Source organism: Girardinichthys multiradiatus, chromosome 5 (assembly GCF_021462225.1).
Source record: "Girardinichthys multiradiatus isolate DD_20200921_A chromosome 5, DD_fGirMul_XY1, whole genome shotgun sequence".
In the NCBI taxonomy this organism is placed as follows: domain Eukaryota; kingdom Metazoa; phylum Chordata; class Actinopteri; order Cyprinodontiformes; family Goodeidae; genus Girardinichthys; species Girardinichthys multiradiatus.
In genome coordinates this window covers 7,109,585-7,130,308 of record NC_061798.1, presented here as the reverse complement: position 1 = coordinate 7,130,308, position 20,724 = coordinate 7,109,585, and the positions used below count along the sequence as shown (strand labels likewise).

Sequence of the window (20,724 nt, the reverse complement as noted above, 5' to 3'; positions counted from 1 at the left end):
ACTGCTAAAAATAAGAAAGCTCATAGACCTGTCTTCAATTTTTCACAATTCTTTTACAAACAGGGTAATCCAACTTTTATGTGGCCAATGTCTGTCCATTTTGTCTGTCTGTTTTTGTGAAATGAGTGTCTGTTTCATGTTATGTAAAAAATTAGGGGATATGTGGCAGGATGCATTTAATTTAAATTGTTTTCTGATATGAAACGAATTGGAATTTTGAGTTTTTAGGTCTGGGGGAGCTGTCCTGGCCATGGACCGCCTGCTTGAAAGGTAAAAACATTTTAAACTGTCTGACTCTATGATCCTCAGCAGTACCATAATAATATTAGGTCAGTTCTTTATGATAACATGAAAGGAAGTGCCAGAAAGGGACAGTCTTTCCCCTCAAAACATGATTTTAATAGATGGTTTGACTTTTTCCAGTCAGAATGATCAAATTAGACTCAAATTTAACACAAGATGAAATGCACCTTAACAGAATTACTGGACTGGATGGACTAAATGGAGAAAACTTTAGCTAAATGAAACAAACTTTAGTTACTTGAAATAAATACAAAGTGTGATTAAAAAGGAAACTGTACAGTGTGTTTATAAAACTGGGCAAAACAAACTAAGATTATAAGACATAATGTGTCCTTCATTTTTGTGTTCATCAAATTCATTAAGCCTTCTAAATGTTTTTCCACAAGACTCAGTTACAGTTAAATGTAATTGAACAAGATTTTTAAAAAATGGTATCTATGGTTCAGATTTAATACTTACATTCACAATTAAATGAACACAATACTCTGATCCTTTTTGATGCCTACACTACACAGAAAGAGACCAATCGAGGTATGGAAAGAGATTAAAATAAGCACTAGAACTAATGAAATTAGCACAAATTAGAAGAATAGGAACTAATACAAACTAGGGAAATATAATAAGGACTTACTGCATTAGAAAATATTGATAGATCTAAATAAAGCTAGATTAGCATAGAACATTCAGAGCTATTATAATCTTGCTGATGAATACCACAAACATTGTTATGGAACCAGATGATTACGAGGGAGCAGCTTTATCAGGGCCAAACAGAAAAAATTGCAGGGAAGATCCAATGGCCTTCAACCTGATTTTGACTTTATTTAACCCTATCATGACACATATTAGGTATGGAAAGAAATAAAAGGTATAATTGCCAGCACTGACACCTGATTATTTCAAGGGTAACCCCTTGAGATGCACCATCTCATTTTTGACAAGGTCCTTGCAGAATAGAAGATGTTCTGTAAAACGAATCAAACAAATATGAAAAAATCTGAATGTAAGAAAAAGATGTTTTAAAATAAAGTAAGTAAAGACAGCTTAGATCTATTAATAACAGTAATACAGCAAGTGAATGAGGCAAAGTATTCCGAGCTGATGAAGCTTTAAACCGAAATGCAAACTGTCAAAATCTTTCCTAATTCTTGGTATAAAACACACAAAAAAATTAACTGATCAGTATTTCTCTGGCCATATTATGAGTTAAATTGGATTAAGTATTTCTAAATACGCAGTATTTCAAAGTTTGAGGGGATAAAGATTAGTTTCTGTGGCATGGCCATAAATAACATCAGCGTGCTTTAGGACTGGCAGCACCAGTTGTGGAAAACTCTTTTACGAGCTGGAAGGGAAAACATTCTTAGAAAGATAATGTGACAATTTTAAGGCAACAGGCTTTCAAACAATATTAAATTTAGGATTTTAAATTCGACCAGTTAGACTCAGATTTTATCTGACTCCAAAGGATGATTTGTCGAAAACTTTACAACAATTAATTGCAGTGATTAAACTTGGAAAAACTTTCACTTATTTAATACTTACAGCAGGAGGAAAAAGGCTGTTAACTTTATATAATTTGAAAATAATAAATCTACCATCGCCTTCTGACAAGATTCAAATTAATGTCATATATTAAAACTTGATTTTCACAAAAAGTGGTGGTTGTATTAAATGATACAGTTGATTTAATGGATGGAATTAAAAACAATAAAATGCCAGGCGAATTGTACATACCGATTTATGTCAAGTCAAATTTATTTATATAGCACTTTCCAGCAACAAGGCACTCAGGACGCTGTACATAAGGAGGGGCATTGCAGTGATGCTAAATCAAATAATGTCACAGTTATTATTTATGCATGAATAGGTTTATTGTGGTAGGCAGAAGTACAAATTCATTTTCATCTTTTACTACTTGATGCTGCAAAAAGGGTGTGGTGAGGCCATGTATCCATAGTTTTTGTGTCAGACCACCTGGTGCTACAAAGGTAGGCTATACTTTCCTTTTTCTGAACGAAATGATTCTGTTTATAACTAATCTATTTGCTTTTTATCTTCTTTTACGCCACTTCCAGCAGGATGATCCACAATGTCACACTGCTCAAATCATCTCAAACTAGTTGCTTGAGGATGATAGTAGCCTAAGTTCTCTGGCCTCCACAGTCACTAGATCTCATTGCAAAACTGGAAAGTGCTGAAAAGAACATTCATGCCCTGGATGTACAGCTGACAAATCTGCAGCAGCTACATGATTCTGTCATGTCAGCATCGATCAAAATCTGTTAAGATTGTTTCCAGCATCTTGCTAAACCTGCATAGCCACAAAGTGGATTCAGTTACATTGATGATGACAACAGGTATTGGAAGTGGGTGATATAATTGGTTGACAAACTAGTTTAACAAGTATCAACGCAGTAAATACCATGTAGTTAGCATTTAATGAAAAACTTTGGCTTTTTTGCTTTGTTGTGTTAGATATACAAAAGTATATTGAGTTTTACTGCCATCAGTGGTACTTAAAACGCATTTTAAGAGCCATGGGTGAAAAGCGTTTGTTAAGGTAATTTCGGAAATAAAGTAGGGCCACAGAGAATATTATTAGGACGCGCATGGATATGTCTGTTAATCGCCTTCTCTGAGCTCATTTCCGCCTCCATGGTGAGCCGGCCGGCATTTTCTTTTCACCCGATCCCAGAAGCAGTTCTCATTGCTTACCAGACTTATTGGCCGATTAACGAGATTTTCGCATAATCTACATTTTTCACAACAATCTGCTAAACAATGCCTGGATTTTCAGACAGAGACCGGGGCAGAGATAGAGGGTATGTATTACCATGGCTTTAGTCGTTTCATTTATTTTGCTGTTTAGTGTTTAGCTACCGATGGCGTTTGTTTCATGGCCGTGTTTTCTTAAAAACAGCTTTAATGGACGTTTTGAATAGTTATGACTGCTGAAAGATTTAGTGCGATTCTTCTTTTAAATTCTGACCATTACTTGGACATTGTGGTGTGGGCTTGGAGGTTTTGTAAAATGTTAACCGTTTGGTCCCGGACATCGGAGCTAAAATGGCAGCAAACGGCGGCCTTGCGTCTGCGGCTAAGCGGAAACCTCCACTGTTTTTTCTTGGCCTTGTGGCGCAGTCAGCTCGCATCTTGCGGATGTGTTTACAAGGCCAAAATTCGTTCGAAATGGGCTCATTTCCAAAGTAATTCTTTGCAACCAGAATGTATTTGGCCGGAGGCATAACGAAAGCCCCATATCCTCCATTGTTTTACCGTGTTTTAAGTAGGTCACCCTGCTGTATCCTGGTCAGTGTGTTAGGAACTCAGTTTACGGGCTGTGATTACATCACCAACCCCGGTAGATTTTGTTCAGATTCCAGGTCTTGGGATCCAGAATTTGAGACAATATCTAAAATTATAGATTAGTGATAGTAAATAAATAAATAAATATTGTATATATAGATAGATATATAGAAATATATAGATGAATGTAGGTTTGACAGATGGGTTTGATAGATCTGGTAACATTTGTCTGAAAATAAACAGATATACCAATAACGTTGTTTAAAAATTACATCCAGACTTGCCCATGTGATGGCCTGTCTTGGAGAACGAGCAACAAGTGTAACCATGGCGACTTGCCATTGAAAGATTGAAGGTTTTATCAGTGGTCTAGATCCATACCAGATGCCATCTGGAAATATAGTCTGAATATGAGAACTTTGGCACACAGCCAATGTACGTCTTTATGTTTAAGAAATATGTAAGTGACCTACTCAAAGTAAAACATGGCTGTTATAGGCAGGAAGGTAGGAAATTTTAATGGTTGTATTTAATAACTACTAAAAATTAGTTTTTAATTCAAAATGTACACCTTGTTTTTCAATCTGCACTGCTGTAATGCTTAAATTCAAATGTATCCTAACTGCTTACAAAAAACCCCAATATGAACAAAATAGAAATAGCCAGTTATGGCATCATATGTGTTCACCTGTTTAGCTGCTGTGTTTACCCTGTGTCCAGCCAAATCACCTATCTAAGCCCAAACAATAAAATACAATTATAAAATCATCAGAAACTATGCTTGCAGCTGATCTAATCACAGAGAATACACTAACAACAGAAACTGGGTTTTGGGTTTAGTCACACATTATTGCGTTGAGTGAAATCTGGTTAATTTGCTAGATTTTAGCAAGGGTGGAAGGCCTTGCTCTAGTGAATGCATTTGCATCATAAATAGATCTGCACAATGTATGGAGTTGTCAAAGAATGTCAGTAGCTGTGTCTCCATTGACCATCAAATTGTAATTTCAAAAAAGCTCCAGTTTTTGATTAAGTGTTTCAGCTAGGATGAGGTGGCTTTTTGGCTGTATCGAAATTGGTGCATTTTGTAAAACTGCAATGGGAACACTTTTTTTCGCATCACATGAGTCACGTGATCAACAACCAGATGGTACTACTGGCGAAGGCAACAGGAAGTAGTAGGAAGATGATTGCACGGCATGCTTGGATTCACCACGAGACTGAGTATTTCTTTAATTTAGTTCGTGACAGGGGCATTACCAGCATTTTAGATTCCAACAAGCTAAGAAATGCAAGCATTTACAAGTGTTTACATCCGTCGCCGCCATGTTTTTTTTAAATGAGTTATCGTGTGAACAAACTCATTCACGTGTGATTTTCATTGTATTTCTTATTTAATGGAAACAATGCAATCGCAAAATTTTGTTTTTTCGGCATTGGCAGAATATCGACAAAGTTTCGCACACATTTGTAATTTAAATGCAGCTAGCATAGTATCACTATTGCAAAGGACTACTTGGAAACTAACGATATTTGGCAGATTATTATATTGCAAGCGTCGTGTATTCAGCCTCTACATATTGGTAACATGTTTGGCCCGTTGGATGTACTCTAATTGCCCTTAACGTCCACACTTGACCTATGTTTTTAGAGACTGTGACAGTGAAGCTGCTGGAGAGTGACGGGAACATTGTGTAATGGTAAAGTCAGAAAAAATAAAAATTAAAGCGAGTTATTAGTAGCTTATGTCGTCATCGCAATTTTTAGCAATAGTATCACCGCTCTACGTTTTTCTGATACCATGCAGTATTGTAAACCATAAGTATTGTTATGATTGCAGATAATTGTTGTAGATATTTATTAGGGGCTCAGTGTTAACAGTTACATACGTCTATACATAATGATTTGTCCATCTCTTATTCAGGTATGGTGGTGGCCCTTCTCGTTTTGGTGGTGGAGGAGGAGGCAACAGGGGAGGACCTCCTCCAGGAAAGTTTGGAAATCCTGGAGAAAGACTGAGGAAGAGACATTGGAACCTTGATGAACTTCCAAAGTTTCAGAAGAACTTCTACCAGGAACACCCAGATGCCACACACAGACCTCTTGTGAGACCATTTAAAGATATTTGTTTCATAGTTTCTGATTTACCTCTGTAAATCAAAGCTAAATAGTCATGTGTTTCTCATTGAAGTTCACACTGGTTTCCTTTTTTCCCAATTTCAGCAAGAGGTTGAACAGTATCGTAGAAGCAAAGAAGTTACGGTCAAAGGCAGAGATTGCCCTAAACCTATTGTTAAATTCCATGAAGCTGCATTTCCAAGTGAGCTGAAACACCTTCCCTCTCTTCCAAAATCGGTCCTGATATAATCCAACGTTTTCCCCTGTTATAAGGTATTAAACTTTAATATCCTATTTCCCCAGACTACGTCATGGATGTTATTGTTAAGCAGAACTTTACTGATCCAACTCCAATCCAGTCCCAGGGGTGGCCAGTTGCTCTGAGCGGCAAGGACATGGTTGGCATCGCTCAAACTGGCTCTGGGAAAACCATCGCTGTAAGTTATGTGTAGCTACTTTTCATGAAGTGTTCTTTATTACTGCTCGTTGCTTATGTCAGAAACGGTTTCTAAATTGAACGTGCTGTTTGAGCTTAAATGTTAGAACCGGAAGCCATTTTTACATATTCAGCTAATGTGAGAAAGGCACTCTGCTGATGCTGTAAAAGTACAGTTTTCTTTCACAGCATAGGATTAAAAAAAAATCCTATAACATGTCACTGGCAGTTCAGTCGCATGTCAAACACATTTTCTTTTCTTCTTTAGTACCTTCTGCCAGCAATCGTTCACATCCAACATCAGCCATTTCTGGAGCATGGAGATGGGCCTATTGTAAGTAATCTGAATGCAAATGTTTCACTAAAGCAACTAACCAGTAGTGTGGTTGAATAGCTGAAGTGGAATCTCATTTTAGTGCTTGGTGCTGGCACCGACCCGTGAGCTGGCTCAGCAGGTGCAACAAGTGGCTGCTGAGTATGGCCGGGCTTCTCGTCTCAAGACTACCTGCATCTATGGTGGTGCACCAAAAGGACCACAAATAAGGGACCTCGAGAGGGGTGTGTCTACTTTATAAATGTCTTGATGAAGATACACTTGTCCCACAGTCCTTTCCTCTTTTTATTGATTACTGTATTTTGGTTTTGTTGAAGGAGTGGAGATTTGCATTGCTACCCCAGGCCGCCTCATTGATTTCCTGGAGTGTGGTAAAACTAATTTGCGACGTTGCACCTACCTTGTGCTGGATGAAGCAGACCGCATGCTGGACATGGGCTTTGAACCTCAGATCCGCAAAATAGTCGAACAAATTCGGGTAATTAGTGCTTTTGCCTTTCACTGAGCAGACAGTTGACTTTAATGTATTTGCAGCACTTGTGTAGATTTTGACACCACAGTGACCACAGGAGAAATGAATGTACAATAACTCGGGGTGGCCTACCAAACTGCTACAATTATTTTCATTTGTAAGTAGAGTTGATGTTCTCATTGTCTATATTCATCAGCCTGATCGTCAGACCTTGATGTGGAGCGCCACCTGGCCTAAAGAGGTTCGTCAGCTGGCTGAGGACTTCCTGAAGGACTACGTCCAGATCAACGTTGGTGCATTGCAGCTCAGTGCCAATCATAACATCCTGCAGATAGTTGATGTCTGCAATGACCTGGAGAAGGAGGACAAGTGAGTAGGAAACTCTTGGAGCTTTTCCACCAAAGAGATCCACAGTCACATCCAGGGCTGGTGCTGGAGCCAGTTCTTTACTGAACCGGTTTGCTTTCCTACCACCAGAGCAAAATCAGAGCCACGTCATTATAAACATCTCATTCATTTATTGTTTCATCCTCTCCCTGTTTACGCTGCATTTTTGTTATGGATCATAGTTTATGGGGACAGTTCAACCACCAAAAAATATTTAAGTATCCCTGCAAACAGGAAAAAAGGCCCATTTGAGCAATTAACTCTGAAAGTTTGTATATATATGCAAGCACATAATTCTAAAGCAAGCCATTTGTAGTACGCCTTACATCGGATTTGAATAAGATTTCTCTTTCGGTGTATTCGCACCAGGAAAGTCCTTTGGTCCGCTTGTTTGGTCCGGACCAAAAGCAAAGTTTATTTTTTTCATTTGGTGCGGTTTGTTTTCACATTGTACTTTTTGCAAGTGAACTATTACTTGTAAACAAAGCCACGCGGGTGACGATCATTGTTCCCATTGGACAGAAATGATGGGGGGGGGGTACAGACCCAGAAATTTAGGAAAACATCTGTAGATGTGCAGCACCTCGGTTCTGCATATTTGTGCCGTTATTACAGCTGCAAAATTATTGTGAGGGTCAAGAGGAGCTCATTCAACACAGACTTTGAGACGTTTCATTTATAATGTTGGAACCCCGTCGGAGAATGCGTGCTGAACGCCGACATTCTCTACGTGCCTTGTCCCACAACAAGCCTGTAGCGTTGCTAAGCAACACACAGATTATCAGGTATGATTATCTTACAACACACATCTTTGCTACCAGCTACGGTGGCTTTTTATGTTCAAAGAGACGTACGCTTTTTGTTGTTGGTTCGGATCGGGGCCGGTTTGTATTCAGACCATAAGCGAACCGCACCAGAGTCCGTTTGGAAGCAGACCGAGACCACCTCAAAAAGTGGGTCTCAGTCCGGTTGTTTGATCCGGACCAGAGTTCGCTTGAGTGTATTTACACCTGCACAAAAGGTCCGGACCAAGGAGGGAAACGAACTCTGGTCCGTTTAAAGCGGACCAAAAGTGGAAAATGTGTGTACCCTTTAACAGCTCCAGCAAAAGTCAGCAGACACAACGTCTAAATAAATTCCATCTGTTTTCTTCTGTTTCAAGGCTGATCCGTTTGCTGGAGGAGATAATGAGTGAAAAGGAGAACAAGACCATTATCTTTGTGGAGACCAAAAGACGTTGTGATGAACTCACCAGGAGAATGAGAAGAGATGGGTAAAGATCTCCTGCCTTATTTTTACCATTTTTAGAGGCGTGGTTTACATTTATCTCGGGCAGAACTGCTCTTTATTTAGCTATATTAATCTTTAAACTTGGACAGCAGTAAGTAAAAAGGTTTCTCTGTGCTCTGACTGATGTAGGTGGCCAGCAATGGGAATCCATGGAGACAAGAGCCAGCAAGAGAGGGACTGGGTTCTTAATGGTAAGATGGTATTTTTTACATTTCATGTTTAAAGCAATGAGAAACAAACTGTGTCCAGATTGGTTGGTTGGTTTGTTGATTTAAAATGTTGTCTTTGTTTACAGAGTTCAGATTCGGCAAAGCTCCAATTCTTATTGCTACAGACGTGGCCTCCCGTGGTTTAGGTTAGTATGCCATTCAGTTGCACCTCTTATCAGTGTTTTCCTTATTTTAAAGAAAGTTTTTTGCTTTCTTTAACTTCTCTATGCATTTTCTGAGTTTTTCCTCACCTTAAGGTGGAGTCTTTGTGGCAGGCGCTAGGCATGACAGTCCCAGGCCTCGAGAGGGAGAAGGAGGACATATTGGAATTGCTCAACTGGCTTGCCACCCAGTGGGCCTAGAGAGGTGAAGCTCTTGTGTGCCAGTGATCTTCAAAAGGCTGCGTGGCTAAGCCTTTGTCTCTGATATGTTGTTGAAATACACACACATCTGTTCTCTGTCCATGAATTTCACCCAAAAAGTGCCCATCCAGCTGGTTCCGACTCAAACATACAAAAATATACATTCATGCTTGACGCTGTGACATTGGTCTTGCATGTCGTGTAAGAGGTTGCAGTTACGCAAGTCACTTGTTTGAGATTTGGAACAAACGTGATCTCTAGGCGCTTGTTTCATGTAGCATGGGTGTCAGCTTGCCAAAAATTTGGCAGCTGGTTTGTTTATCGTGCTGGATTCCGTGAAATGGAGAGAGCAGTTTGAAAATCTTTTTTGTCTCTGAAAATTGAGACCTGGCACATGTGTACAGGGGATAGTGGGAACATCTAAAGAGAGGAGAATGAGAAAGCTCAAACCAAAGTTCCTCCCTCGCCTGTGTTTTATAGTCATGTCGAGACCTGCCAACGAGAGACATTTTCTCAAGTGAACACTGGCTTCTTGGAAGATCTTGCCTTGATGAAACTGATGAAGGGGCTGGGTGGGAGGCATTACTTTAACCTTGCATCGGAGTCCCACGAGGTTCAATGCTGGGACTCACTTTGTTGTGGTTTGAAGGGGTCCCTTTTTAATTGTTGCATAGTCTAGTTTGTCTTGGCAAGACGTGCAGTGCGGCCTTTGATATCAAGGTTCTTATGAGAGTGTACTGGGAAAAACCTGAACCTGCAAAAATGCACCACTCAATGGTCCTATATTGGCACATGATGGGATCCCAGTGCATATGGTTGGCCTAACTGCGTAGAAGCTCCTGGATGTCACTTGACAATATGTGGGGGATTTCGCTGCATTGGGAAAGGACTAGTGAATGCATACTCCTTTTTATGGTAAGACTTATCTCTATCTTTTTCTCCCTTGGTAGTAAAGGGAGAATGTCATTTAATCACTTGATTAGGGTAAGCAACAGGAGTGTGCATCGTTTCTCTCTTCCCACAGTAGTATTCCCATGCAGTAGATGTGTACACACTCCTTTTTTGCCTCTAATGCAATATTTTTCCCTTCGCAGCCAAATAACCACTTTCCTCCCCCAGCATTCACAGTTGCTAACTTCTCCGTTTGATCTGGCTGTTGTGGTGTGCAAAATCCTGTGGCCTCGTATGTATTGTTTTGCCACACTGCAACACTTTCACAGATGTGGAGGATGTGAAATTTGTCATCAATTATGACTACCCTAACTCCTCCGAGGACTATATCCACCGTATTGGCCGCACAGCCCGCAGTCAAAAAACGGGCACAGCCTACACCTTCTTCACCCCCAACAACATGAAACAAGCCAGTGACCTGATCTCTGTGCTGCGTGAGGCTAACCAGGCCATCAATCCCAAGCTGATCCAGATGGCAGAGGACAGAGGAGGTAAAGGAAACAATTTAAGATTAAAATTCCTATTTATATGAAGGTCAGTTAATCAATTAAAATTGGGTGGATGTTTCAGTTCTGGAGGTGCCACTCAATTGGAATGTCATCAAAACTCTGATTTGTATGGATTAATTATACACGGATATGTTTTAAGCAACATTATTTCTAATAACTGATTATGACTCCAAATCTAGTTACTTAGAAAAGTACAATATCATATAACATAAATGGGAGGAAAAAAATGTATACAAAAATGTCAGCCTACTGAAAGATATGCACAGCATAGTAATATTTGGTCTGGGCTCCTTTGGCATGACTTGGAAAGATTCAGCATTTCCATAGAGCCTGTCAGCAGACAAGGAGCTCTAAAATGTGCTGGTAGACGGCTGCACTGACTAGACACGGAGTAGGGTAGCAACACGTTCACATTTCTCTCAAGATTGTGGTTATACCTGTTGCTTGTGCCCTTTTTTTCTGCCACACCTTTTCCATAAATATGCCTTGATGCAGCAATCTGTAAACCATTTCTATAGCAGTGACCCTTTTAGGACTTACCCTCCTTCCAGTTCTTTTCTTTAAAGTGGTTTGTGTAGTGCACTTGTCCAAGAAACTGAAATTGGGTTTTCTTTAGCTGTGAGCCATAGTCATCAAAATTAACAAATGCATGCTTTGTGTATTTATACCTAATATGATGTATCTAAATATGGTACTCACATTTTGAATTTAATTATTGAAGAATGTTTGATATTCTAATTTATTGAGGTATACCTGTAGCGACATTTTCATTCTTTTGGTATTTTGTCACTGGGTCACATCACTATTTATCTAATCTTTCTCTTCTTTTGTCTTCGCCGATGCAGGTCGTGGAAGGGGGGGAAGAGGTGGTTACAGGGATGATCGTCGCGATAGGTATTCAGGGGGCGGCAGAAGTAATTTCGGTGGTGGCAGCTACAGGGACAGGGGCAGTGACAGGGGGTTCGGCAATGGGCCCAAGACTGCCTTTGGGGGAAGCAAAGCCCAAAACGGTGGGAATTATGGAGGCAGCAATAGCAATCCTAGTGGTAACTATGGCAACAGCAATTACAACAATAGTAATGGACAGGGTAATTTTAGTGCTCCACCAAACCAAGGTGGCTTCGGTAACCAGAACTTCCAAGGCCCCCCTCAGTTTGGCGGCATGCAAAGGGCCACTCAGAATGGTGTGAACCACCAGCCGTTCCCCTTCAACTCTCAGCCACCACCACAGAACCAACAGCCGCCACCCCCACCACCGATGGTGCCCTACCCCATGCCGCCACCGTTCTCTCAGTAAATATTGTATATTCACATTATAAAACAACATGACTTCTGCCCAGTCTTGAAATCTTACCGTACGATTCTCATATTATTCTTTGTATGCTTTAACGTTGTTTTGCTTACAGCATGGTTGGAATTATTCAGTAAACCCAGAAGAGTAGATGGGATCCTAGTCTCCCATTGTGTAAACATGATTGCTGCACTTTCCTGGACTGTATTTTTTTTTTTTTTGTTACATTCCTCAGTAATTTATTTTTACTAGGTAATCCTGTGTTTTCACTTTCAGTTTAAAGTGATGTTATGAAAGTCATATCAAAGGGTGCCTGTGGCCCCTTTTAAATAAAAATGAAAAACTCCAGATCTGTGTGATTGGTTTTGAATATTTGGGGAGATGAGTAGGTTGTATAGAGCAGTGTCAGTGGTGTAATGGCTGAGGTCCAAAGCGAAGAAAGGGGGGAAGAAGGCCAATTCAATTTGGCTCAAATTCTCATTTATCTAGTTGCAGTATAATTGTCAGGATTTTAGTTCTTGGGGGTTTTGGAACAATAAAAAATAAACTTTACAAAGAGAAAATACATTTTCTTAAATGAACAATTTCTAAAAATAAGCATGTGGTTTGTGGTGTAATGAAAGAAAAATGAATTGTACTGTTTGTGTCATTCTGTTATGGACATTCAGTGCAGGTATATGCAGGTGCTAATATTAGCAGCACTGAAGTCCAAACTTACTGGAGCAGCTGACTCTTGATCTGGTAGAACCAATCAGGGTAGCAATTCAGAGGAAGTCACAATGGGTGGCATAACATCAGTTAAAGAAAAGTTAATAGATCCATGTTGACAAATGGTGGTTAAACAGGGTTCCTCCATTCTGTTTTTCCTCTTAAAGTCTGTAGATTCACTTGATCTGTGAACTTACATTTTCAGAGTACAGTAGGCTGATACTGATTCTTACTAATTACATTATTTCAGATTTCATATTAGGTCCTCCCCCCTTTGCTGTTTATGGGACTTTTGGCTCCAAATGCTTCTGGGCTCATTGTGTTAAAAAGTAAGCACCATGTAAATTTGAAGCAGAAGTTTAAGTTGGCCTCCTTTCAGTTTCTGAATAACAAACTACACAAAACGAATCATCGTGTAAACAAATGTAGACATGATCAAATACTTTGCTAATTTTGTGAGATAGGAATTTTGGGTTTTCATGAGCTGTATGCCAAAATCATCCGTATTAAGACAATAAAAGACCTGAAATATTTCAGTTAGTGTGCAATGAATCTAAAATATATTAATGTTAAATTTTCATCATGACATAATGGAAAATAATGAACTTTATCACAATATGCTAATATTTTGAGAAGGACCTGCATTTATCACAAGGCCAAGAGCCACAATATTAAGTAGAATTAATCTCGAAACATTTTAGTTTGTTCTGGTTTAAGTGAAACGGACTGTTTTTCTGTGAAGTCAATCTAGAGTGTTTTAATTAAAGCTTCTCTCATAAAGTCTTGTTTTTATATTTATTTAAAGAACCCTATTTTAATTATTTACTTGTTTTGTACACAGTTTTCCAAATATTGACTCTGCATCAATGTTGTAAATGATCTGTAGCCTAACTAGCCCATCATTTACTGACTAGATATTAATAAAATGTGTTAATGAATTGTTTCAGGTAACTTGTTCTAACTAGTCACATTATGTTATAGTAGGTCTATTTTATACCAAGCAGAAAGTTAGTTTAATTCAGAATGTTTTATTTCATTCAAATCCACGTGGTTATCAAATTGCTTAGTTGGATTTTTTTTTGTAAATATATATTTTTTTACTGTATCGATGTTACTACTTATATGAGCAACTGTTGGTTGCCAAGTAACGAGTCTGACACGTCATAACCCGGATGTGAATGATTAAGTTCCGGATCTGGAAAAGTCGCTGCATGTATTTTCATAGATACTTTGCGCAGCTGTTGTTTTTGTAGATTAGAACATTTTTCCAGATGTCACCACTGCATGTGTTCCGGGAAAGCAGTGACCGTAAAAACAGAACATTTAGCCGTAGATGCTGCGGCTTGTGACGCCGGAGCTGTTTTTGTGTGCCTGGCAGTTCATTCGCACATGTTTACTTCAGACACTATCGGACGTCAGTTACAGCAGCATTTAGGAGGCTTTATGTGGCCCAGAGGGTGCAGATAAATGACTTCATCAAAGTCGATTCCTGACTTAACTCGTTATTTGGACCATGGGTCTCAACGTCTTCAACATGTTGACATGGAGCGTCAGACGCTGCATCCTGTCCCCGCGTTCAGCTCCAATGAAGAGCATACGGGGCACCAGAGGACTCTGTAGCAAAGCACCGAATGATGGTTTGGACCGGGTCCGGACGCTGCTGCAGCTCTGCGCGGACAGATACTTCATCTCTCCCGGAGAGAGCAACGCGGATCTGTTCCGGAGAGGTTGGAGCTGCATCTACGGACCGCTGGGCTTGGAGCTGAGGAGAAACCTGCTCCAGCAGTGGTGGCACTCGGTGAGCGGGTCCAGGGTTAGGGTGTTCGGGTTGAATACTCCGAGCAGCAGTCTGGAGAGAGGAGCTGGTGGAGCTCGGGTTGTTGAATCTGAACATTTCCAACAAATACTCGATCAGTCTGAGTTGAGCAGAGAGCAGCTCATCCAGGAGCTGAACAGGCTGCTGCTGAGCTCTCCATCTGTGAGGACAAACTTACTTCAAGGTAGAAACGGTGCATCCCCCTTTAGATCGCAGCCATAATGAAAGATTTCTCATCTTGTCTTTGGCAATTTGACATAGATCGAGTGAGTTTAACTTCCAGGTTTACCGTCTTGCATATATGACTGATGGATTGCTTACAGGTGCCTTGGAGCAGTTTGTGCCCTCACTGGAGATGGTGAACAAAAAACTCCCGTTTGGCCTGGCTGAGACAGGTCTATGTTTCCAGCCTTCAGATGTCTCTGGTTGGTGAGGATTCAGATATTATCTGTAATACTTGCACAGCATGATGACTAAGATCAACATTTTATGCATAAACTACAGAGAAGTGAACCATGATGTTACACTCTCGATTCACACATTTAACACTCTGAAATTTATTTTACTGGTGGCTGAGAACCTACAGTATCTAGTGATATGACCATAAGATCACCAAATGAGTTAATTGTTGTTGAATCTTTCCTGCAGGATGGTTGTGTTCACACATAAAGGTCAAGTAAGAGGCTAAAGTAATTCAAACAAATATTTCGGTCTGTCACCTGTTAACACAACCTTGGATGGGTCTGATTCTGACTGAGATCTGTCTGGTAGAAAGTTCAACAGCCAGTCACAGGGAGGGTACTGGTCCAAGGGGATAAATGGTCTATTGGGTAAATCAGAAGCCTGAGCTGTGGTTAATAAGCAGTATTCACTCACCCATCACTTTATTGGGTGACCCTGTTCAGTGGCTTGTTAAAATATAGGGAATAAGCCAAGCAGAGGCTCAGTGTATTTGGGCATGTGAATTTAGTGAAGATGATTTAGTGAAGTTGACTCTTTTTTTTTTTTTTTGGTGTAATATTTCAATAAGAAATTGCAAAAGGGGTAAAACGCATGTATCACCACCGTAATTCCAGTTGAATGTGGGATGGTTGTTAGTGTCAGACAGACTGATCTTTCAGAAAGTTCTGATCCATTAGGATTTTCATGCGTAACCATCCTTCAGGTTGACAGAGAACTGTCCGCAAAAGCTGCTGCAAAAATACAATGTTGATTTCAGAAGTCAGCGGAGAATGGGCACACCGGTTTAAGATAATGAAGGCAACAGTGGCTTAGATGACCTCTTATTACAACCATTTTTATGCAGGATATTGAAAGTACAACACGTTGAATCTTGAAGCAGATGAGCTACAGCAGCAGAAGACCACACCGGGTACCACACTAGATGCCACTCCTGTCAGCTAAGAACAGGAAACCGAGGCTACAGTTGTACCAAGCTCACCAAAATTGGACAGTTCCAGCTTAGAAGAAGGTTGCCTGGTCCAATGAGTCTCGACTTCACCAGCAACATTCAGATGTTTGGGTCAGAATTTATTGTAGATGAAATAAAAAGCATGGGTTTGTTATGTTTTGATTTTAAGGTTCTTGCTGCTGATGGCTATGGTGTAACTGTGAGGAGAATTTTAGCACACTTTAGGACCCTTTGTACCAGCTGAGCATCAATTAACCATCACATCCTGAGTATTGTTGCTAGCCATTTCCATCTCTTTATAACCATTGTACCATCTTCTGATGGCTCCTTCTAGCTAGATAATGCACCATTTCTCATAGCTCTAATCTTAACAGAGCATCTTTGGTATGTGGTGGAGTGGGAAATTTGCATCATGGATGTGCAGCTGACAAATCTGCAGCAATGGTTTGATGCCATTATGTCGATATGGACCAGAAGATGGAGGAATGTTTCTGACACCTTCCTCAATCTATGATAATAAAAACACTGAATGCTAATGTGGTCCAACCCAATACTAGCAAGGTGTACCTCATCAAGTCTTTTGGATGTGGGACATGGTGCAGCTCCCACAAGATAAAACAGGCTTGCATGAGAAACAGGTTTGTCTGTCAGCACACTGTCCAGTTCTACTGAGAACATCTTTATGTTTCCTGCCAGCTTTGTTGATGTCACCCAGACGTCTCTGGTTTGGTTTTGCTCTCCTCGCACCTCTTCCCAGTGGCTGGATCACTGGGTACGCCACAGGCTGAAGTGGTGGAGGAAGGTGAGTATCAAATAAGTTGTAATCATATTAAAGACAAATATTCAAATTTAAAAGAAACCTGAAGGTGTTGTAGAATTTCCTGTGTAACCACTTTGCTGTTTTTTTTTTAAAACCTTTGGGTCTTTAAAAAATGAACATGTGCTTCATCTGTAGATGTCTTCCGCCTGCATGCTTTGCTATTAGTTAAGACCTATTATAAGTGAGAGCAGAATGATTCTGATTAATTCATCACCATTGAGTTATATCTGGAATAATGATCATTGCTGTACTTTGTCATGTGTTTGATGAGGGAACGTTTTTTTCCAAATATTGTTTTGACAAAATAACTACTGAGTAATTGGGTAAAATACCATTGAACTCGAATGATGATGACCAGATAATTAATTATTTATTTTTGTGACCCTATTAGCTGTTGGTTTCCATGTCAGACTTTATCACATTACAATTTCCCTTTTTATTTGTTCTTTCCTTCCAACCCGTCCAGTTTGCCGTGTCCCCCTCTGACTTCAGCAGCATTGAGGTGCCTGAGAACGAGCTGGAAAAGACAGAGTCTCGCGGGGTGAAGATCTTGTATAATTTCCCGTGGGGCCTTGAATCCCTGGAGACCCTGTGGTGTCGAGGAGACACAGACCTGCTGCAGACATACAAGGGGGTCCGCACCAAATGGCAGGTCAGCCTGATCTTCCTTTTTTATCAGCATGTTCTTTCTGGAATCCTGTTTCACTCTGATGTCTATGACAGTTATCTGGTGTAATAAAAGTTATCGCTAATAATACCACTTTAACTTCCATTTTCTGGTGACTGCTTTAACTGACAGGAGTAAAAGTCTTTCGGATCACAGGTGTTAAGCAAATAGGATATAGGTATCTCAATTAGGAATAAAGGTTAGCTTAAGGTATGGGAAGTTCTTATTAGCAAAATTTAAGTGGCCAGAAACCTGTGAGAATTTCTCTCCATAATCATTTTCTTTGCTCATGGATAAGATGCATCAATTTATTAATAACTGCTACAGTTACATCAGTAAGGGAGGCTTTACTGGATTATTAAACCCTTGACAAGCACAGAAATACAAAGTTTCTGTGGTATATCTGGAAAGAAATTCTTTGGCTTGATCAAAAATTTCAGTTTTAGAATATTTGCTGGAAAAAAAACTCACCTTAAAGTAGAAAAAAATTAAATCGAAGCAAACCCAAAGAGGAAAGAAAATAACTCTGCAAACTTCAGCAGAATTTGATTCAATTAGGTTTTATTCTGCCACATGGGTATGACTGGAAAAACCTACAGGTTCCACTGGAGGAAGCAAAATTTTACAGAGGCATATTTTATCTAATGGATTACTTCCAACTTCCAATAGCAACTCTAAATCTTTGAGCTTCAAAGTTTTCAGTCTTCACAAACCAAAAACGTTGCCATGTTTCCACAGCGCTGGGCCAAGCACAGACCTCCCCAACGTGTGCACATTAAATGTGCAAATCCTGCACTTTTGAATCCCACTACAGACTGACTCCATCACAGCAGTAAACTGAGGCTTTAATCTCTGGCCAAACTCAGTTCCTGTTGCAGAGAAGCTTATGTTGATTTTAATGACTGTGTATAGCTGCTTCTGTGAGTCACAGTATTAATATGGTGACACCAATTACTACTTGTTAACTAGACCTTAGCATTCACAAACAGACTTTCAGATGTTACTGTGAGATAAAGCAAGCTTTTGGTAATTGTGTTGTTGACCTTTTCATTCTCATTTGCACATTTTTGTTATGGCAGTATTAATAAAACTTGGTACACTTTGACATTACAGCCAACTGTGATTCTTCCAGACAAGTCTAAATTTAATGCAGGGAATGGGTGCACCTACATTCTGCACATTCATCAAAGGCATGGCTTTCAAAAAAATAAGACAATGCAGATACTGGACTGGTCTGTTTACAATCCTGATCTTTATTTATTGATTTATTGAGAAAAAAAGTGAAGGAAAATATTTATTTATTTTCCATTTAGTCCACTGTTTCAGTTTTTTTCTCCTTTTTAGTCACATATAACCATTATCTGACTACTATTCTACTTCTGCTTCAGAGTCGAGGTGGTCAAAAGTCCGTTCCCCACGTTGTTTCTGTAAGCGGCAACATTGACCGTGGCATGCTGGCTTTCCTGTCCAACTCACTTCAGGAGCTCAGAGGAGAAGATGGCAAAAAGAAGCTGCAGCAGAGAAAGGTGATACTGCTCAGCATCTCACCTGATAAATGCATTTCTCTTTTTAGTGAGACATTCGGTTTACTGTTTAATTTTAGGTTCTAAAGTTGCATCCAGTGTTGGCTCCTGTCAAAGTGGCTTTAGACATTGGGAAGGGAGCCACAGTGGAACTAAGGCAGGTCAGTATTTACTGCAGGTGTAATTGTAATTTGATCAGTTTGGGAGTATTTTGCTGAACTTGATCACTGAATATGAAACTGTCAAAACAGCAAACATAAAAACAAAAGTATGTTAATTGTTTGAACATTCTTGCAGGTCTGTGAGGGACTTCTGCAGGAGTTCCTGGAAGCTAAGATCTCTGCATGGCCAGGATATCTTGAAACTCAGCCAACATCATTACAGCATCTTAATGCCAAGTAAATGTCTCTGTGTTGCAATAGCTTTCTGTTACACTGTCAGAAATAACCATCAAATTACTGTATAGATCCTTACACATGTTTCTCTGTCAATACATTACAGATATGATGAGATGGGAGTTCTCTTTACTGTGCTGATCAGTGAAAATACACTGGAGAGTGGCCTCCTGCAAGTTCGCAACAGAGACACAACCATCAGAGAGACCATGCACGTTTCAGAAATTAGAAACTCGCTCTCTAAATATATTTCTGCTGCTGACAAATTCTCATGATATAAAAATCATAAAAGATTTTCCTCTCAGCATAGCATTCAGTCCCACAAATAAACCCTCCATAACCAAAGTGAGAGAACTGTGGGGATTTTGAGTTTATGTCTGTCAGTCATGGACTCATCTAAGAAGGCCAAGAGACCCTTTGGAAGTAAAATGTCCATGTAGCCTGTCCTTTGTCCTCAGTAGGTGTTTCATATCAGTCCTTTTAACACAAAGAGCTGCATACATGTATTTCTCCTACGTGGGTTCTAGTTTGGGTGAATAGTGCCTTGGATTAAGGCTTCTTTTGCCATAAAGCCAGTCAATTTATCCCTTTCTTATCAATTTAATCATACCTGAAGAGATGGGCATTCTATAATGCCCAAAGTTTGACAACAAGATGGACCAAATGAATGAACCATCAATGAACAGATGGCCAGTTAAATTAAAAAAATTATGCAAAACAGTTGTTTCCAAGGGGAGAAAATGACATTACATTAACATGATTACATTACAGAATGAGGTTTGGCATGTTTACTTCTGACAGCTATGGTGGTTATTTTGTATTCACAATAAAAACATATGTTAAGGAAAAAAAGAATATTATCAGCCTTTTTGCAGTGTTTCTTTGGACTTTCACCAATGATCGTTTAATATGTAGCTCATTTTACTCAGTTTCTTCAGAATTCAGCGAAAATGCATCTTCACATTCCACAGGCTTTACTGTTTGTGATTATCATTGGAAGAGTATTCCTACCCCTTTAACTTTTCCACATTTTGTCACACAACTAAAAACTTTGGTTTGTTTTATTGTGATTTTAACTGATAGACCAACACAACTGTGAAGTGGAATGAAAGTTTCCGAACATCTACATATTAAAATCTAAAATGCGTGGATTCTTTTTGTGTTTAGTCCACATTACTCAAATACCTCTAAATAATATCAAGTGCAGCCAACTGCCTTAAGAAATCATTCAATTAGTAAAAAATGTCCACTTGTATGTAATTTGAATCATCAGTCCTTTGAAGGGTACCAGTGGACTTTTTGAAGTAGAGTACACTGATGAACATGCAGTATCAAGAAGACAATTCAGACAGGTCGGAAATGAAGTTGTTAAAAAGTTTAAGCAGGGTTGGGAAATAAAACAATAATACAAGC

The 20,724-nt window shown here is 39.6% G+C and overlaps 2 protein-coding genes across 2 annotated transcripts; both read left to right on the top strand.

Moving 5' to 3' along the window:
• The first annotated feature begins 2,963 nt into the window (after positions 1-2,963).
• Positions 2,964-12,319, top strand: LOC124868127 (probable ATP-dependent RNA helicase DDX5). The gene is made up of 13 exons (XM_047364960.1): positions 2,964-3,128; positions 5,537-5,717; positions 5,836-5,932; positions 6,034-6,167; positions 6,435-6,500; positions 6,583-6,724; positions 6,818-6,978; positions 7,169-7,341; positions 8,522-8,632; positions 8,779-8,840; positions 8,945-9,004; positions 10,441-10,662; positions 11,526-12,319. Exons 1-13 carry the CDS (start codon positions 3,088-3,090, stop codon positions 11,975-11,977), a joined length of 1,902 nt encoding a protein of 633 aa, XP_047220916.1. The 5' UTR covers positions 2,964-3,087; the 3' UTR covers positions 11,978-12,319.
• Positions 12,320-13,819: 1,500 nt separating this feature from the next.
• On the top strand, positions 13,820-20,166 carry polg2 (polymerase (DNA directed), gamma 2, accessory subunit). Its single transcript, XM_047364961.1, has 8 exons — positions 13,820-14,679; positions 14,819-14,924; positions 16,603-16,708; positions 17,193-17,378; positions 18,782-18,919; positions 18,997-19,077; positions 19,214-19,314; positions 19,418-20,166. Exons 1-8 carry the CDS (start codon positions 14,193-14,195, stop codon positions 19,584-19,586), a joined length of 1,374 nt encoding a protein of 457 aa, XP_047220917.1. The 5' UTR covers positions 13,820-14,192; the 3' UTR covers positions 19,587-20,166.
• The last annotated feature ends 558 nt before the right edge of the window (positions 20,167-20,724 follow it).